Source organism: Neoarius graeffei, chromosome 6 (genome assembly GCF_027579695.1).
Source record: "Neoarius graeffei isolate fNeoGra1 chromosome 6, fNeoGra1.pri, whole genome shotgun sequence".
Classification (NCBI taxonomy): domain Eukaryota; kingdom Metazoa; phylum Chordata; class Actinopteri; order Siluriformes; family Ariidae; genus Neoarius; species Neoarius graeffei.
The window spans coordinates 35,425,733-35,447,058 of NC_083574.1; the positions used below are offsets into that span (position 1 = coordinate 35,425,733).

The 21,326-nt window shown below is 41.2% G+C and overlaps 1 protein-coding gene across 1 annotated transcript in view; it reads right to left on the reverse strand.

Moving 5' to 3' along the window:
* shank3a (SH3 and multiple ankyrin repeat domains 3a) overlaps positions 1-21,326 on the reverse strand; it is a 520,369-nt gene that overhangs the window by 403,303 nt on the left and 95,740 nt on the right. The window contains exons 2-3 of the mRNA XM_060923596.1: positions 14,407-14,610; positions 6,095-6,166 (exon numbers count right to left, since the gene is read on the reverse strand). Of these exons, the coding sequence (XP_060779579.1) occupies positions 6,095-6,166; positions 14,407-14,610 (276 nt within the window). The remainder of the gene's footprint in view (positions 1-6,094; positions 6,167-14,406; positions 14,611-21,326) is intronic.

The window sequence follows — 21,326 nt, forward strand, 5'->3', positions numbered from 1 at the left end:
GCAAACGAAGGCTACAGGAAGAAACAAATAGAGCCAAGTATAGAGGTAAGTCTGATCTAATCTCTCATATCAACCATTATAGTGGCAAATTAATTAGACACCTGAATCAATGTCTGCCTAGCTAACTAGATGCAAACAGCAATAGACTTCAATAACAAAGTACCCATAATAGCACTTTTGTTTGAAAATACAGCCCATTGATGTCCTAACAGGGTGCTTAAGTTTGCACAATTTAGAATTGTAGATTTTTTTATTCATTTAATTTGTTAATTCTTCAGAGATGACTTAACCTTTAATAGCAAAAAATAAACTAAAAATATTTTTTTGTTTATTGTCCATGCACTACACTTTGAACAGGGTGCGGAAGAGTTTTTGCCCATTATATGGAGATATGTATTGAATTTGTGTGGTCATTTTACTTTGTGACACTTTATGTGAATAATGATAACAATAATAACAATAATGAAAAAGATAAAAATGACTTCTTGTTTATTGTCCATGCACCGTACATTGTTTAATAGTAATAGAATAGAGTGATTAGATTAAAGTGTTATTTAGATGTTATAAGAGGGTTTTTTTTCTTGGGGGGGGGGCGCCAAAACTCAATCTCACCTAGGGCAGCCAAAGACCTAGAGCCGGCCCTGCACACATGCATGTTTTTTCTTTGTAGGGACCAAACGTCCTCACAAGGATAGGAATATCTGACATTTTTTACCTTGTGTGCACATTTAGCTAGTCCTCGTCTGGAAAACTGCAGGGTTTGTGTGTCACATGACTGCACTGATATATTTTAGCGTAATGAGTTAATGCGCACTCATTTCAGCATCAAGATTAGATGTTTCAGTAGCTACTAACCACATGACCCCTTCATGTGAGTGAGAGATGGTGCAACAAGTGTTTTTTTTTTCTTTTTTTCTCCCCACAGGTGGTTTTATCCAAAGTACAAGTCAGGATGAATACATTTCTGTTCTAGAGGAGGGTAGATGAAGGCTATGGGCCCAACAGTGGCTCTCTCATCATCCTGGGATTTGAACTCATAACCTTCTAATTGCTAGGGCAGAGCCACCACTGAATTAGAACCTCTCATTACACCAACGCCTCTTATTAACACCAACAGTCTGTGCAGAATTTCTGCAATAAAGCGTTAAAAATAAAATGAAAAAAAAAAAAGGTCTTATTTGTACCTGCCTTTGGCACCTGATATAACTTTTATAATTGCAGGAATGTTTCCAATTAAACTGATTTCACAGATGAGCTCAGGTGCATCCCATACCCTCCGAACATCCTTGAGACATTTTTATAAAGATAATACTGATGTATATTAGTTCTGGGTAAGATTACAATATAATAATATCTGTGTTGTGATAAATTATGGTACAATACTTTGTAATATTTCAGGTATTGTAATATCTTTCTCTAACTTTTAAATGTAATATTACACTTTACCTCTAATGTACTTGTGAAGTATTTTTATTTTTTAAATGCAGGGTGTTTCAAAAAATTTGATATTTCACAATCTAATAAATTTGCCAATTCTCGTTCTATTGACCTCAAATTTTAACAGCATGTGTGGAAACAGGTCAAAATATAAATCTTTTTAGGTACAGAAATGCCATTGACTGAAAAAGAAAAGGCGTTTTGTGTGTTAGAGTATGCTCAAACACAGTCGAACAAGACTGTGCAGCGTGCATTTATGAGAGAATTCTCTAAAAAAAAATGCACCAACTGCAATGCAGATTTGGACACGGCACAAAAAGTTCAAAGAGGACGGCTGTCTGTGCAGGACAAAAGGATCTGGACGACCACCTGCATTGGAATATACGGTCGAGCCGGTTTGCGAAAAACTCTTGCGAAGTCCATAAGAAGAGCAAGCCTGGAGACCTAGATTCCTCCAATGACAGTTCGGCGTGTCCTGAGGAAACGTTTGCGAATGAAACTCTACAAGTTGCACCCCGTTCAGTGCCGTGTCTCAGGTGTCAAGCGTATTGAAAATTGGTGAAATCGTTTATGGAATACATATGCCTTTGAATTTCTCATTCAAATTTTGAGGACTGAATCTTATATTACTCAACATTAAGCCTGTTCAGTTTCATTTGCCTCGACTATGTAGTTTCGGGGATATTTACATCTCATCTCATTATCTCTAGCCGCTTTATCTTGTTCTACAGGGTTGCAGGCAAGCTGGAGCCTATCCCAGCTGACTACGGGCGAAAGGCGGGGTACACCCTGGACAAGTCGCCAGGTCATCACAGGGCTGACACATAGACACAGACAACCATTCACACTCACATTCACACCTACGGTCAATTTAGAGTCACCAGTTAACCTAACCTGCATGTCTTTGGACTGTGGGGGAAACCGGAGCACCCGGAGGAAACCCACGCGGACACGGGGAGAACATGCAAACTCCGCACAGAAAGGCCCTCGCCAGCCACGGGGCTCGAACCCGGACCTTCTTGCTGTGAGGCGACAGCGCTAACTACTACACCACCATGCCGCCCGGGATATTTACATCTTAAATAATATCAAATCTTTTGAAACACCCTGTAACTTTGATGAAAATTGATCCGGATCCTTTTAAGAGCAAGGCCGTAACAATAAAATGAGGAAAGTAAAAAGGAGTGCGAATACTTTCTGAATCTGCTGTGTGCATGCAACAATCCATCTGCCTATGAGTCACTTTTTTGCAGATTAGTTCCCACTCATCGCTTCCATTATTATTTGGATTCATAAACCCGTCCCCCATGAGCTGGTTCCAAGTAAAGCATGAACAATACATTCCTAAGAACATACGGAGCTGACAATGACTTCAAATAAAGTAGCAAAACTCTTACATGGGGAAATACTCCGAGTCCATTAGGAAGCGTAAAGAAAGAGGTGCATGAGTAAATGGAAGTGAAACCCACGGGAATGAGCAGGAGAGAAGATGGTGGTGCTGAAATTGGCATTTATCCAGCATTGATTTTTATTTAATGGAGTAATAAGTCATTTTGAGGAAGGATGTAACTCACATTGCTCAGGACAGATGAGTTTTGATCTGAACCGCTTTGGACATTTGAATCAGATTGGGGGAAAAATAGTGAACAGTTTTGCTTTTGGTGCACATATTTGCTGTTTATTCAATATTCACCAGTCACTGCAGATATGAGAAAGAACAAACACCTTTTATCTCTTGTTCAAACAACTGCACCAGCAGAAACCAAGCCATCATTATCAATAAATAAAAGGAAAAGAACCAACTGCCTGGAATTTCTGCCTGTCTCAAACCTTCACTCACTTCAGAGTTGTAGTAAAAATGTACAGTACCAGTCTAAAGTTTGGACATATCTTCTAATTTAATGTTTTTTTCTTTATTTTTATGAATTAAAAGACACTTCATGTCTTAAAGTAATGATGGATGTTGTTTCTCTTTACTTAGTTGAGCGGTTCTTGACAATATGGATTACTACACATGTGGAATAGGGCTATTTATTGTATTATTATTATTATTATTATTATTATTATTATGACCACCTCACCCGGGACGGAGTCCACCGGGGGTGAGATATTGTTTTCGGTCGGGTTTCTTTGTTTTTTTGTTAACAATATTACAGGAAAACGGCTGGATCAATCTTCATGAAACTTTCAGGATAGATGGGCATTGGTCTCCAGTAGAACCTCCAACATTTTGAGGGTCATTCAGTCAAGGTCACCAAAAAGGTCAAAATTATTTTTTTCTTGTGGCTACTGCCTCATATAGAGGTGCTAACCACTATGTCATCATACTGTAAGAATGGAAGAGTGTTTTGATCGCACACTGCGCATGCGCATACATGCGTTCTGATTAAAATGGCCGGTGAGTGTATACAATTCGGTTCACCATTCAAAATAAATGGACTAGACTAAAGAAATCACTTTCAGACATGTTTATGCTTATTACAGAGGGAAAGTGCGTTCCACTGAGCTCTAGCACCGGGCCATTTCCGGGAAATAAGAGTTTGGGTCATGGCGACAGCGTGTGTATGTCAGCCTCGGTTCGGCGGTTTCAGTTTCGAAAACTGTAAGAGTAGAATAATATAAAGTACAGACACTTGGTGTATTTTACTTCTGTGATTTTTAAATTGTTCATTTTTGGATTACGCTTCATTTTTGTGGCTACTGCCTCATAGAGTAAATATATATGCTATATTTACTGTATGGACATGGGATCAGAAAACAATTTTATTTATAAGCAGTAGCCACATGTACCTATAGGGTGCCTATTTTTTTTGTGATATCTTCCTTCATATTTATCATAAGTGCTACTGGGTGAGGTTTGTTTTGCCTGGCAACACTTATTATTCTCCTAATGTTTTTAGGATGCTATTTCTCCCTCAGTTTTCAACCAATCATCACCAAATTTCACATGAAGAATATCTCTGGGATGAATTACATTGCTATGACTTTTGGTTTTGATCTGGATCACTGAACTGGAATGATCCATGAAAAACAGGCATTTTTCCTCACTAAGCATCATTTGCTATCTCTTACCGTTCTGGATCTATAGGGTACTGTGACCAGACGTCCCAGTTTGTAACAGCTAGCACAAATCACTGTGACTTTCATCAGAGTCTCTATCTAGTTCTCATCTCATTATCTCTAGCTGCTTTATCCTGTTCTACAGGGTTGCAGACAAGCTGGAGCCTATCCCAGCTGATTACAGGCGAAAGGCGGGGTACACCCTGGACAAGTCGCCAGGTCATCACAGGGCCGACACATAGACACAGATAACCATTCACACTCACATTCACACCTACGGTCAATTTAGAATCACCAGTTAACCTAACCTGCATGTCTTTGGACTGTGGGGGAAACCGGAGCACCCGGAGGAAACCCACACAGACACGGGGAGAACATGCAAACTCCGCACAGAAAGGCCCACGCCAGCCACGGGGCTTGTACCCAGACCTTCTTGCCGTGAGGCGACAGCGCTAACCACTACACCACTGTGCCGCCCATAATAATAATAACATTTTTAGGACGCTATTTTTCCTCATTTTTCAACTAATCATCACCAAATTTCATCTAATCTCATTATCTCTAGCCGCTTTATCCTGTTCTACAGGGTCGCAGGCAAGCTGGAGCCTATCCCAGCTGACTACGGGCAAAAGGCGGGGTACACCCTGGACAAGTCGCCAGGTCATCACAGGGCTGACACATAGACACAGACAACCATTCACACTCACATTCACACCTACGGTCAATTTAGAGTCACCAGTTAACCTAACCTGCATGTCTTTGGACTGTGGGGGAAACCGGAGCACCCAGATGAAACCCACGCGGACACGGGGAGAACATGCAAACTCCACACAGAAAAGCCCTCGCTGGCCACGGGGCTCGAACCCGGACCTTCTTGCTGTGAGGCGACAGCGCTAACCACTACACCACCGTGCCGCCCCCCACCAAATTTCACATGAAGAACATCTCTGGACTGAATCACGTTGCTTTGACTTTTGGTGTTGATATGGATCACTGATCCAGAATGATCCATGAAAAACGGGCTTTTTTCAATCACTTCTAACTCTGTCAATTTTCATGATTTTTTTCATCAATTTATTTATTTTTTTAAATTTTGTTCAGCAAAATGACCTTCACCTTGACCTTCAATTGACAGAGGTCAGCTGGTGCAAATTACTGTGACTTTAGTCACAGTCTCGATCAAATTTACTATTTAAAGTTTGATCTCAAACGCATTAAGAAGGCAAGAACTTGCACTAATTAACTTTTGACGAGGCACCTGTTAATTGAAAAGCATTCCAGGTGACGACCTCATGAAGCTGATTAAGATAATGCCAATAGTGTGCAAAGCGTCATCAAGGTAAACACTGGATACGCTGAAGAATCTAAAATATGAAACACTTTTTTTGTTTCACATAATTCCATATACGTTCCAGACGTTATTTCATAGTTTCGATGTCTTCAGTATTGTTCTACAAAGTAGAAAATAGTCACAATACAGGAAAGACCTATGCATTAGTAGGGGTGTACAAACTTTTGACTGGTCCTGTACATCCCATTGTGATGAAATCCACAGCTTTCAGACTAGAATAAAATGAAACCAAGCATCATTTCTTACCTTAGTATGCAGTTTGGCCAGCTGCTTGTCATCTAAGTGGGTCTGTGTGTACACACGCCTCTTATAGCGGAACTGGAAAAGAAAACAGGATCACTGGCTTTGGTATTATTTCTATCCTAAACTTTCTATGAACGAATGATTAATGGGAGGACCGTGTTCACTCATGATGCTCTGACAGTCACTGTGGATAAAAAGGGCAGGAAACTATGGCACAGTGATCATATCAACGTGGAAACTGCTCTGCAGTGCCTGCTCACTGGAGTATGGAGTCATACACACACACACACACACACACACACACACACACACACACAGCTTGTGATAAAGGATATATGAGAGGATTTGACAAGTTACTTGGGTTCACATGACTACTAACTTTACTACTCGACCAATAATCCAGAAAAGTACAGTGGTGCTTGAAAGTTTGTGAACCTTTTATAATTTTCTATATTTCTGCATAAATATGACCTAAAACATCATCAGATTTTCACACAAGTCCTAAAAGTAGATAAAGAGAACCCAGTTAAACAAATGAGACAAAAATATTATACTTGCTCATTTATTTATTGAGGAAAATGATCCAATATTACATACCTGTGAGTGGCAAAAGTATGTGAACCTCTAGGATTAGCAGTTAATTTGAAGGTGAAATTAGAGTCAGGTGTTTTCAATCAATGGGATGACAATCAGGTGTGAGTGGACACCCTGTTTTATTTAAAGAACAGGGATCTATCAAAGTCTGATCTTCACAACACATGTTTGTGGAAGTGTATCATGGCACGAACAAAGGAGATTTCTGAGGACCTCAGAAAAAGCGTTGTTGATGCTCATCAGACTGGAAAAGGTTACAAAACCATCTCTAAAGAGATTGGACTCCACCAATCAACAGTCAGACAGATTGTGCACAAATGGAGGAAATTCAAGACCATTGTTACCCTCCTCAGGAGTGGTTGACCAACAAAGATCACTCCAAGAGCAAGGCATGTTGTAGTCGGCGAGATCACAAAGGACCCCAGGGTAACTTCTAAGCAACTGAAGGCCTCTCTCACATTGGCTAATGTTAATGTTCATGAGTCCACCATCAGGAGAACACTGAACAACAATGGTGTGCATGGCAGGGTTGCAAGGAGAAAGCCACTGCTCTCCAAAAAGAACATTGCTGTTCATCTGCAGTTTGCTAAAGATCACGTGGACAAGCCAGAAGGCTATTGGAAAAATGTTTTGTGGATGGATGAGACCAAAATAGAACTTTCTGGTTTAAATGAGAAGCCTTATGTTTGGAGAAAGGAAAACACTGCATTCCAGCATAAGAACCTTATCCCATCTGTGAAACATGGTGGTGGTAGCATCATGGTTTGGGCCCGTTTTGCTGCATCTGGGCCAGAACGGCTTGCCATCATTGATGGAACAATGAATTCTGAATTATACCAGCGAATTCTAAAGGAAAATGTCAGGACATCTGTCCATGAACTGAATCTCAAGAGAAGGTGGGTCATGCAGCAAGACAATGACCCTAAGCACACAAGTCGTTCTACCAAAGAATGGTTAAAGAAGAATAAAGTTAATGTTTTGGAATGGCCAAGTCAAAGTCCTGACCTTAATCCAATCGGAATGTTGTGGAAGGACCTGAAGCGAGCAGTTCATGTGAGGAAACCCACCAACATCCCAGAGTTGAAGCTGTTCTGTACGGAGGAATGGGCTAAAATTCCTCCAAGCCGGTGTGCAGGACTGATCAACAGTTACCGCAAACGTTTAGTTGCAGTTATTGCTGCACAAGGGGGTCACACCATATACTGAAAGCAAAGGTTCACATACTTTTGCCACTCACAGATATGTAATATTGGATCATTTTCCTCAGTAAATAAATGACCAAGTATAATATTTTTGTCTCATTTGTTTAACTGGGTTCTCTTTATCTACTTTTAGGACCTGTGTGAAAATCTGATGATGTTTGAGTTCATATTTATGCAGAAATATAGAACATTCTAAAGGGTTCACAAACTTTCAAGCACCACTGTAGCTGAATAGTCATCTTTTCCATTGTTGAAGCGATAATAGTTGCAGGTAAACACTTTTTTTTAATTGTGTGACGTAAAAGAAGCATCAAACTGCACTTCAGTTACCAACCATTCACAGGCTACAAATTACATTTCCAGCTTCAGGGATGTTTCAGGCTACATGGTTAATGATGAAAGTAAATAAATCTGTATACAGACTAAACTTTTGTTCCAACACATAAGGACTTGGACTTACCCGAACAGAGCTCAAGCAATTCTTGCCAAAAGCATTTCTTACATTCAAATTTCTTGAGCTCTGTTCGGGTAAGTCCGAATCCTTATGTGTTGGAACAAAAGTTTAGTCTCTATAATGTCGTGTACCAACACAGATGAGTCTACACGTGAAATCTGCATAATAAATGTGCACAATAATACATAAAACACACTTGGTGTGGACAAGCTGGTGGCTCAGCTGTCATAATTGATTCTCAAACAAAGGCTGTGGCAGGACACAGAAGCTTCTTATAGCTTAATGATGGATGGAGGATACCACGTCTACAGCTACGTCTGAAAGGTTTCTCCGCCACGTTCAACTCCGTGCTTAATACCATCTAGAAACAAATCTGGATCATCCTCATTGATCAGACATGTGACTCTAAACTACCTGAGTGTGAATGGATAGTGATGTGCACCAAGAGTGCTCTTTTACACAGTGCTGGTCAGAAGGGAATCCATTCTGCTACAGTGCAAGGATTTTATTAAGCTTTAAAGGAGAATAAAAATAACTGCAGGAGGAATTCCTTCAGGAATGAGCAGGAGTGGGATTAAAAACAGTTTTGCACATACCTCAACACTTCATGCAAAGCGATGCCCAGTTTAGGGTGAGTTAATGGCCCATTAATGCAAAATAATTTTTATTTATTTTAACAATTTCCAATATAGCCTTGTACAGTTGACTTTAATATTAGCATCATCAATTCTGAATTATTCTATCCACATTCACTGGATATGAGCAATCGCACGCTCTGATTGGCTACTCTACTACTAGGCTATCAGCTCATATACCATGAGTAGAGAAAAACAAAATGGCAGAGCGTGTTGCTGAACCAACCGAGGATGAAATAAAAACTCTCCTCGAAAACAAACCCCCAAAAACAAGATCATCTGTGAGCTACTTCTCACTTTCGTATCCCCCCGCTCTCACTTATATCAGAATGCAAGCAACCAAAGGAATAGGAAACTTATAATGAATTTTGACTCCAACAAATAATTAACCCTGAAACAAATAAGTAAAGAGTCGTGTTCTCCTCAGGGATTTCAAATAGCATCCTGGTAAACTGGGCGGCACGGTGGTGTAGTGGTTAGCGCTGTCGCCTCACAGCAAGAAGGTCCGGGTTCGAGCCCCGGGGCCGGTGAGGGCCTTTCTGTGTGGAGTTTGCATGTTCTCCCCGTGTCCGCGTGGATTTCCTCCGGGTGCTCCGGTTTCCCCCACAGTCCAAAGACATGCAGGTTAGGTTGACTGGTGACTCTAAATTGACCGTGAGTGTGAATGGTTGTCTGTGTCTATGTGTCAGCCCTGTGATGACCTGGCGACTTGTCCAGGGTGTACCCCGCCTTTCGCCCGTAGTCAGCTGGGATAGGCTCCAGCTTGCCTGCGACCCTGTAGAAGGATAAAGCGGCTAGAGATAATGAGATGAGATCCTGGTAAACTGTCATTTTGAAATAGCATTTTGCTTCTTGAAATAGTGTTAAAATCCACGCTATATGTTTCGTAAATACATTCAGTCGGTAAACAGGAAGTCGATGGGGGACAGACCTGAAAACGGGACATATGGTATAGAACCTCAAGCTGAAGTTCAGTACCAAATATCAAGCAGTTATGATTTGCAGTTGCTGAGAAAAGTGTTATGAAAATTTTGTAAATCCACGCTATATGTTTCGTAAATACATTCAGTCGGTAAACAGGAAGTCGATGTGGGACAGACCTGGAAACGGTACACACGGTATAGAACCCCAAGCTGAAGTTTGGTACCAAGTCGCTATGATTTGTGGTTGCTGAGACAAAGGGTATTTTGGAAGGACGAAAATAGGGAGATCTGGACGGACAGAGGTAAACCAGTATAATAGTGGTAGAAAATAGTGATTGGCATTTTAAGTGCTTTTGAGATTGAAATATTTAACAAATTCTATGAGTCTGATTCCTCTCAAGGTTTCTTTCTCTTGTCGTTTCAGGGAGTTTTTCGTCATCAAAGTCACCTCAGACTTGCTCATTAGTGTCAGGGTGCAGGCATTTATTGATGCAAATGCAGGGGAGAGCGGGTGCGTCGCAAACTGTAAACAAAGCCAAATTGGGAGACTGGAGACATAGTCAGGGACGAGCAAGGGTCAGTCGATCGGCGAACAGAATATCAGAGATCAGGTGAGAGAACAAAGTCGGAAATAAACATAAACAGAGTTCAATAACGGGAAGTCAGGCAGATAGTCAAACGGCTTGGTAAAGTTAGCCACAGGGACACAGAACAATACTTCACCCAGTCAGAGTGTGAGAACTGAGCTTATATAGGGAAGGTGATTGCTGGCAAATTAGAGACAGGTATTGAGGTTAGAATTCTGGTGACGAGGGGCGCTGTGGCGCTTGGGAAGTGTAGTCCGGAGCGGCCATGTTTGGAGGCTGCTCGGAACTCAGGTTTTCAGCGCCATTACTGATAATTAGGGATAAATTCATATGTTTACAATTTATATTCAGAATTTATATATTTCTGTAAAGCTGCTTTGTGACAATGTCTGTTGTTAAAAGTGCTATACAAATAAAATTGAGCTGAACTGAATTTAATTATTTGAATATTCTAACAAGTCAATAATTTTAGTTACAATTTAATTTACTTAATTAAAACATTACTAATAGATATGAATAAATCATTAGTTAAGGCCTTTACACACCGGATATGACACAAAAATGGGAAAAACAAGTGTGAGAAATTTTAGCATACGGAAGTGCACACGTGATGTATCCGATGTGAATTTAAAAATATTCTGCATTTTATTTCGTTCTCGTTTCATGGGATGTTGTTCAACAAGATTTTGCCAGCTATTGCTTGTCAAGCTATTGGAACCAGTGGAAGCCTCATTTGATTGGTCAGGTAATCATATTCACCTGCGAAATTTCAGATAAGACGGATCTGAAAATTTTTTAATTGTACTGAATCTGTATAACGACTAAAGAGATGTGTATTTAATGACCTGCATGATTTTATGTGAATATTTTGTCTTTAAATTCTGACTTGGTATGCAAGAGACTTGAAAGATTAATTGTCAAATTTTGAATATTCATGATTTAAACAATAAAGCTAGACCGCCTTTCAGATTTTTCAAGTGTAGGTCATAAAAAGAATTTTCCCTGACAGCCAAATATTTTTGTTTAGTGGACTGAAAGCTATGGAAGTCAAATCACAGACTTCCAATTTTTTAATTGAGGGCGGCACGGTGGTGTAGTGGTTAGCGCTGTCGCCTCACAGCAAGAAGGTCCGGGTTCGAGCCCCGTGGCTGGCGAGGGCCTTTCTGTGCGGAGTTTGCATGTTCTCCCCGTGTCCGCGTGGGTTTCCTCCGGGTGCTCCGGTTTCCCCCACAGTCCAAAGACATGCAGGTTAGGTTAACTGGTGACTCTAAATTGACCGTAGGTGTGAATGTGAGTGTGAATGGTTGTCTGTGTCTATGTGTCAGCCCTGTGATGACCTGGCGACTTGTCCAGGGTGTACCCCGCCTTTCACCAGTAGTCAGCTGGGATAGGCTCCAGCTTGCCTGCGACCCTGTAGAACAAGATAAAGCGGCTAGAGATAATGAGATGAGATGAGATTTTTTAATTGAACAATTAATGAATTTATGTCCACATGGCCCTAAATTCTCCGCTATTTTTTCCTGCTTCACCATGACCCAATTCAAGATACTACGTCCTGCATCATGTGGTGGGCTTTCCCTGTTCGCGCAAGGCATTGTGGGATACAATTTTGAAACAGGAGAGAAAAATGGAGGACGTGTGTGAATGAAATGTGAAAGTCCGACTACAGTAACGGAAAGTGAGAAGAAAAGACGTTATGTTATATATGAAGGAAAAGAAACGCAGGACCAAACTAATAAATATCAGCGGTCAGCGAGCACCTCGGTGTGATCAGCTGTTCGTTTAGCGACAGAATGATGGAACTGTGAGTGCACCGTCAAAGGTAAACCTGTAGATGGCAGTAATGCAACACTGTGGATGCCAGCTGCCGTAAAACCCAAAAGAAAATGAAGGAGGTAAACCTGCGCATGTGCACACGGACTTGCTCTGTCTGCTTGACTGCACAAAGCGAGCGATTTCATGCACATTATTTGCTCGAGAATCCCCTCAAATTAAATTCAATAACTTCCCAGCCAGGGCAGCACGGTGGTGTAGTGGTTAGCGCTGTCGCCTCACAGTAAGAAGGTTCTGGGTTCGTGGCCGGCGAGGGCCTTTCTGTGTGGAGTTTGCATGTTCTCTGCGTGGGTTTCCTCCCACAGAAATAAACGTATATCACAATGACCAAATTTCAGAGGGAACTAAATTTCACTGATTTTTATGAAATCGAAAGGCCGTCTAGCTTTTACAAATGGTTATACCGTAAATGACACTTCAAGTATTTGATCGTGTGTACTCATGATTACATATTTCTGTACCCTTTCAGGAAAGTTCTTACCCTGAATTAAGAAGCTATTAGGTTCCAAGCAATGTAAAATATTAAATACAAATTCCAAAATCTGATTGCTATATTAAACATCAAGCAAAATGGCTGAAAATCTTTCTGTTCAAGACCATCAGATGGGAAATCTGGGCTTGAAGTAAAATGCGAAATAGCACAGTTGTTACAAAAGGCGACTTTCCTGAGGATTAATCTTGACTTGTTTAATTTTATTCAACCCAAACAGACGGTTCATATTTGAATGCATAGTTTAGATTAAAGTCACATCAGCCTTGTGATTGGTGAGGATAAAGCTTAAACAAGCTTTACCCAATATTGTATTATTCATAGATTATTCATACATGCATATGATGCATACATGCTCCCAAAAAAACCCCCTGACATTCATCAAATGAGAAATAAATCATGGATTTAACCTCCATGTGGCTTTGAGAGCCAGAAGCAGCTGGATGTAAATGATTTAGGACATTCTGTAAATCACTGTCATCATCCAGGCCTCAGATCACAGACTGATATGGTAATCACAGGCAAACCCATTATCCAGAGCTAACGCAGGTCGTTTTTCTTTATCTAACACGGAAGGTGTGTCTCCCTCCTCCCCCCAGAACACACACATCATTCTGTAACACTGTCCGAACAGGTAAAATTGCACAAAGTGTGAATGTGTTCTTCTCTGAAATCATTACAACGATTTACAGTGATGACATTAATACTTGTAGTGCTTCTTGGGTTCGAAAGCTTTACAGGGATTCAGTCATCCAATACCAGATTTGCAAAAGGTTTTAAGATTAGGCACTGGCCTCCTGATGGCGGAAAAGGTCTATGAAAGCTTTTGGTCAATTTATTTGTCTAGCCCAACAACTCTTCTTTCCCTCCCAGTGAGCTGCAGCTACCCATCCAGTTTATCTAACCATCTATCCATCTTCAAATCTATCTCTTCACTCAAGACGCCTGAATCTGAACCTGTAGGGAAGCGCAATCGGTCAGAGACTCCTGTGGTAGATCTACAGACCTACTGATGTGTCAATAAATCTGTCTGCATGGCATGATGGAGCAATAACCAGAGAACCAGCTTTCTATTGATGGTAAAGTGTCCAGCTGTGCCCCACTCACATGAACTGCACACCTTCACACACAGTTATGACCAAACGCATGGCATTTTGATCATGTTTGGTAGGTCATTGAGTACATTTATAATCATAAGTGGCTGAATTTTGAATTTATGCTTTGAATAAATTTGCCAATTAAAATGAGCTGCACTGCACTAAAAAAAATTAGCGTCTATTTAGTTTTGATCTCACATGAAAGGAGCAGAAAGCTGCAGCCCTTGCAGTCTTGTGCATCTCTCTCTTTCTCTTCCCTTCTTAATTAAAGTCATAAATCAGGTGAAATGATAATGGTATTCCCCAAATGCTCGAGCAGAGGGAGGGCAACGGAGAAAGGAGATGCCATTACAAATTAATAGAGCTTGTGCACTAGAGCACTACACAGATTTTGGCTCTGGTGAGTGTTTTCTGTCTTGCTGTCAGACGCAACCACAAAAGAAATGTTTAATAGCATCACTCACTTGTTTGCATGTGTGTGTGTGCATTTTTGCTCTTACCTCGAGGTATGGTATGGGAGTGACAGTGGGAAGTGGATACTCCTTCAGAGTGCGCTGTTCGTCCAGGAACTTGCCCGCTTTGCCGTTGTATGCAGGCTGAAACAGGCCGTAGTTCAGCACGTCTTTCAGGCTCTGGTTCAACGCACAAAGGATGCGCTGTTTCGACAGCCAGATAGGTGACTCCACGTTAAACTTCATGCATTTCTACAGGAACACAAAGAAACACACAATCGATTCACATTTAGGGACCAAAGTGTGCATACAGGTAATTTCGCTTTTTATCACATCTGTAGATCTGTCACAAAAAACTTTTCTCTATGAAATTCAAGGAAACATGAAAAGCTGAAAAAAACACAACTAGAAAAACAACGCAACAAGTGTTGCCAGGCAAAACAAACCTCGCCCGGCAGTACTTATTTTATACCTATACTGTAAGTTGATAATGGTAATATTAATCAGTCATCAGCTGTCAGGTTACAGTCCTATGAAAATCCATGACCTTGAGCTTGACCTTTCAAAGTCATTCAAGATCAAAGGTCATGGCGGCAACTGAAAGCCCATATGGCACTTCTTATATGTTGATAGTGGTAAACATCTGGCTATCATGAACCATTTTAAAGTTATAGCCCTTTGAAAACCCATGACGTTCAGTCTGACCTTTCAAGTTCACTCAAGGCCAAAGATCATGGTGCCAAATGAAAGCCCATATGGCAAGTTGATAATTCATAGGTTTTTCCTCTTTTGGACAATTTTCTACATTGTAGAACAACACTGAAGACTTCAAAACTATGAAATAGCATCTGGAACATATCTGGAATTATGTAGTCAACAAAAAAGTGTTTCATATTTTAGATTCTTCAACGTAGCCAGCGTTTACCTTCATGGCGCTTTGCACACTACTGGCATTATCTTAACCAGCTTCATGAGGTCGTCACCTGGAATGCTTTTCAATTAACAGGCGTGCCTTGTCAAAAGTTAATTAGTGCAATTCCTTGCTAATATGCGTTTGAGATCTGACAGTAAATAGTAAATAATAAACATACAGTAAATAGCCCTATTCTATGGTGACACGGTGGTGTAGTGGTTAGCACAGTCGCCTCACAGCAAGAAGATTCTGGGTTCGAGCCCAGCAGCCGGCGAGGGCCTTTCTGTGTGGAGTTTGCATGTTCTCCCCGTGTCTGCGTGGGTTTCTTCCAGGTGCTCCGGTTTCCCCTACAGTCCAAAGACATGTGGTTAGGTTAATATGGGATGGCCTTGGGCTGGGGTGCCCTTGAGTGAGGCACCTAACTCCCAACTGCTCCCCGGGCGCTGTAGCATGGCTGCCCACTGCTCTGGGTATGTGTGTGCACTCATTGTGCATGTGTGTGTTTACTGCTTCAGATGGGTTAAATGCAGAGATGAATTTCACAAGCGTGTGATGAATAAAGTTCTTCTTCTTCTTCCACAACTGTAGTAATCCATGTTCTATCAAGAACCGCTCAACTAATGAATAAAGAAAAAACACTGAATTCGAAGGTTTGTCCAAACTTTTGCCTGATACTGCACACTGAGAGCAAATCTCCAGCCCCTTTAAAGAGATGTTCTTGAAGGTTTAAGTGATAAGCTATCTTCTTTGGATGATTTCTTTTCACTGTAGAGCTGAGCTCAAACATAATAAAGCTAAAAAAAAGAAAGAAAGGAACTGGCCAATATAAATCAGCTCTTTGTCTATTCAGTAATGGAAAAATTGGGGAAGCCAAACCATCTATACAACGGACACAATTTGAAATAGACAAAGTGGATAGTTGGTCTATACTGGTAGGGTTTTATTTTTGTTTGTTTTTTAACCCTACTCCTATGCCCTTGGGGAAAATATTTTAATTAATTCACAAATTATACAACAAATAGTAATTTGTAGAACATAGTTTATTCAACTCTTGAACTTGACACCATGTGGAAGCGTCTGAAAAACCTTTCTACTTTCCATCTAACATGACTGAGTTAGCAAGATAACTACAACCCCGATTCCAAAAAAGTTGGGACAAAGTACAAATTGTAAATAAAAACAGAATGCAATAATTTACAAATCTCAAAAACTGATATTGTATTCACAATAGAACATAGACAACATATCAAATGTCGAAAGTGAGACATTTTGAAATTTCACGCCAAATATTGGCTCATTTGAAATTTCATGACAACAACACATCTCAAAAAAGTTGGGACAGGGGCAATAAGAGGCTGGAAAAGTTAAAGGTACAAAAAAGGAACAGCTGGAGGACCAAATTGCAACTCATTAGGTCAATTGGCAATTGAGGTTTTTCACCTGACATCACAGGGTCACGTGACGCCCCGGTGTCCGCCATTTTGAACGTCAAGCTAGCTAATGTCAACATAGTACCTAGTATGTTACTGTAGCAACATTTACGTTCAGTCATTTGGATGACTGTTAAAACCTTTCAGTCTCAAGTTTTTTCTTTACTGTATTTACTAGTTTACTGAGCTAGCACGCTCCGGGGCAGGCTGGCGCTAGCTAGCACGCTCCGGGGCAGGCTGGCGCTAGCTAGCACGCTCCGGGGCAGGCTGGCCCGGAGCGCGCTAGCTAGCGCCAGCCTGCCCCGGAGCGCGCTAGCTCAGTAAACTAGTGAATACAGTAAAGGAAAAACTTATAACGGGCCATGTCTCAACAGACTAAGAAGTTATTTCAATGACATTTAAAAACATTTTGTTTATCCTGAGGACCGAAAGTAAATGAAAATGTGAACAAACCTTAGCTGTCAGTGAACAATCCTGGTGGAAGCAGGTAAACGTCGTTCTCTAAGCCTGCTAACCTCAATTTTTGCAAATACCTCTCCCTCTGCTCGCCCTGTAAATGCCCTACGTCGCTGGATAGTGAAGGTGTTTTCTGCATCTCGCTCCTTTTTCTTTTATGTTTTTCATTTGTCACCTTCCTCGCATTCAAACTGATTCGAGCCGTGACGTCCAAAATGGCAGCCTCACATGACTTGGTCACGTGGGTCAAAAACCTCCTTAACATGACTGGGTATAAAAAGAGCATCTTGGAGTGGCAGCGGCTCTCAGAAGTAAAGATGGGAAGAGGATCACCAATCCCCCTAATTCTGCGCCGACAAATAGTGGAGCAATATCAGAAAGGAGTTCGACAGTGTAAAATTGCAAAGAGTTTGAACATATCATCATCTACAGTGCATAATATCATCAAAAGATTCAGAGAATCTGGAAGAATCTTTGTGCATAAGGGTCAAGGCTGGAAAACCATACTGGGTGGCCATGATCTTCGGGCCCTTAGACGGCACTGCATCACATACAGGCATGCTTCTGTATTGGAAATCACAAAATGGGCTCAGGAATATTTCCAGAGAACATTATCTGTGAACACAATTCACCGTGCCATCTGCCATTGCCAGATAAAACTCTATAGTTCAAAGAAGAAGCCGTATCTAAACACGATCCAGAAGCGCAGACGTCTTCTCTGGGCCAAGGCTCATTTAAAATGGACTGTGGCAAAGTGGAAAACTGTTCTGTGGTCAGACGAATCAAAATGTGAAGTTCTTTATGGAAATCAGGGACGCCGTGTCATTCGGACTAAAGAGGAGAAGAACGACCCAAGTTGTTATCAGCGCTCAGTTTAGAAGCCTGCATCGCTGATGGTATGGGGTTGCATTAGTGCGTGTGGCATGGGCAGCTTACACATCTGGAAAGACACCATCAATGCTGAAAGGTATATCCAGGTTCTAGAGCAACATATGCTCCCATCCAGATGACGTCTCTTTCAGGGAAGACCTTGCATTTTCCAACATGACAATGCCAAACCACATACTGCATCAATTACAGCATCATGGCTGCATAGAAGAAGGGTCCGGGTACTGAACTGGCCAGCCTGCAGTCCAGATCTTTCACTCATAGAAAACATTTGGTGCATCATAAAATGGAAGATACAACAAAAAAGACCTAAGACAGTTGAGCAACTAGAATCCTACATTAGACAAGAATGGGTTAACATTCCTATCCCTAAACTTGAGCAACTTGTCTCCTCAGTCCCCAGATGTTTACAGACTGTTGTAAAGAGAAAAGGGGATGTCTCACAGTGGTAAACATGGCCTTGTCCCAACTTTTTTGAGATGTGGTGTTGTCTTGAAATTTAAAATCACCTAATTATTCTCTTTAAATGATATATTTTCTCTGTTTAAACATTTGATATGTCATCTATGTTCTATTCTGAATAAAATATGGAATTTTGAAACTTCCACATCATTGCATTCCGTTTTTATTTACAATTTGTACTTTGTCCCAGCTTTTTTTTTTTTTTTGGGGGGGGGGGGGGGGGTATGTTTTCAAGCAGTAATGTATTTCTCAAATCAGAAAATTGTTATTTGTCACGCCTGCCTGGTTACACTATGGCTCGTGATGGGTTTGTGAATACTTGACAATGAAAAATTTGCAGCATCTCCACCAATCGTGTGATGCACAGCGATTGTTCTCTGAGCTTCATGAGTTGTTGTTTTTTTTTGGTGCGTCTCTGCCTCGTAAGTGGTCATTAACGTTGTGAAAATTTTCAATGCAGGCATGTTGGTGATGCTTTCGTCAGCAAACTAAGCAGCAAATTCTCACAGATGGGTTTAGGAATACTTCCTGAAGCTTGGGGAACCTTCACCAAGCCTCTTGAGATGTATTTGTCTTGAATCCATTTCCTCGATGCTCATGGGAGCCTCATCAACACAGCGGATCAGCATAGCCTGACCTTCCCTGAGACTTAAAAATTGCATTTACAGTGGTGCTTGAAAGTTTGTGAACCCTTTAGAATTTTCTATATTTCTATATAAATTTGACCTCAAACATCATCAGATTTTCACACAAATCCTAAAAGTAGATAAAGAGAACCCAGTTAAACAAATGATACAAAATATTATACTTGGTCATTTATTTATTGAGGAAAATGATCCAATATTACATATCTGTGAGTGACAAAAGTATGTGAACCTTTGCTTTCAGTATCTGGTGTGACCCCCTTGTGCAGCAATAACTGCAACTAAACGTTTCTGGTAACTGTTGATCAGTCCTGCACACCGGCTTGGAGGAATTTTAGCCCATTCCTCCGTACAGAACAGCTTCAACTCTGGGATGCTGGTGGGTTTCCTCACATGAACTGCTCGCTTCAGGTCCTTCCACAACATTTCGATTGGATTAAGGTCAGGACTTTGACTTGGCCATTGCAAAACATTAACTTTATTCTTCTTTAACCATTTTTGGTAGAATGACTTGTGTGCTTAGGGTCATTGTCTTGCTGCATGACCCACCTTCTCTTGAGATTCAGTTCATGGACGGATGTCCTGACATTTTCCTTTAGAATTCGCTGGTATAATTCAGAATTTATTGCTCCATCAATGATGGCAAGCCGTCCTGGCCCAGATGCAGCAAAAAAGCCCCAAACCATAAGACTACCACCACCATGTTTCACAGATGGGATAAGGTTCTTATGCTGGAATGCAGTGTTTTCCTTTCTCCAAACATAATGCTTCTCATTTAAACCAAAAAGTTCTTTTTTTGGTCTCATCAGTACACAAAACATTTTTCCAATAGCCTTGTGGCTTGTCCACATGATCTTTAACAAGCTGCAGATGAACAGCAATGTTCTTTTTGGAGAGCAGTGGCTTTCTCCTTGCAACCCTGCCATGCACACCATTGTTGTTCAGTGTTCTCCTGATGGTGGACTCATGAACGTTAACATTAGCCAATGTGAGAGAGGCCTTCAGTTGCTTAGAATTACCCTGGGGTCCTTTGTGACCTCGCCGACTATTACACGTCTTGCTCTTGGAGTGATCTTTGTTGGTCAACCACTCCTGGGGAGGGCAATAATGGTCTTGAATTTCCTCCATTTGTACACAATCTGTCTGACTGTTGATTGGTGGAGTCCAAACTCTTTAGAGATGGTTTTGTAACCTTTTCCAGCCTGATGAGCATCAACAATGCTTTTTCTGAGGTCCTCAGAAATCTCCTTTGTTCGTGCCATGATACACTTCCACAAACGTGTTGTGAAGATCAGACTTTGATAGAGCCCTGTTCTTTAAATAAAACAGGGTGCCCACTCACACCTGATTGTCATCCCATTGATTGAAAACACCTGATTCCAATTTCTCATCTCATCTCATTATCTCTAGCCGCTTTATCCTTCTACAGGGTCGCAGGCAAGCTGGAGCCTATCCCAGCTGACTATGGGCGAAAGGCGGGGTACACCCTGGACAAGTTGGCAGGTCATCACAGGGCCGACACATAGACACAGACAACCATTCACACTCACATTCACACCTACGGTCAATTTAGGGTCACCAGTTAACCTAACCTGCATGTCTTTGGACTGTGGGGGAAACCGGAGCACCCGGAGGAAACCCACGCGGACACGGGGAGAACATGCAAACTCCACACAGAAAGGCCCTCGCCGGCCCCGGGGCTCGAACCCAGGACCTTCTTGCTGTGAGGTGACAGCGCTAACCACTACACCACCGTGCCGCCCTGACTCTAATTTCACCTTCAAATTAACTGCTAATCCTAGAGGTTCACATACTTTTGACACTCACAGATCTGTAATATTAGATCATTTTCCTCAATAAATAAATGACCAATTATAATATTTTTGCCTCATTTGTTTAACTGGGTTCTCTTTATCTACTTTTAGGACTTGTGTGAAAATCCGATGATGTTTTAGGTCATATTTATGCAGAAATATTGATAATTCTAAAGGGTTCGCAAACTTTCAAGCACCACTGTATATTCAAGGATCCTTCGGAGCGCATTGTGCATGCTCTTGGGACCCAGTCGTGATGGGAAACACCTGATGTTGATTTGAGCACAATCAGCAAGCACATCCCGTATAAGGACACTGTTTTCATGGAGACTTTGCAAGTATTCTGTCAGGAATGTGGCGG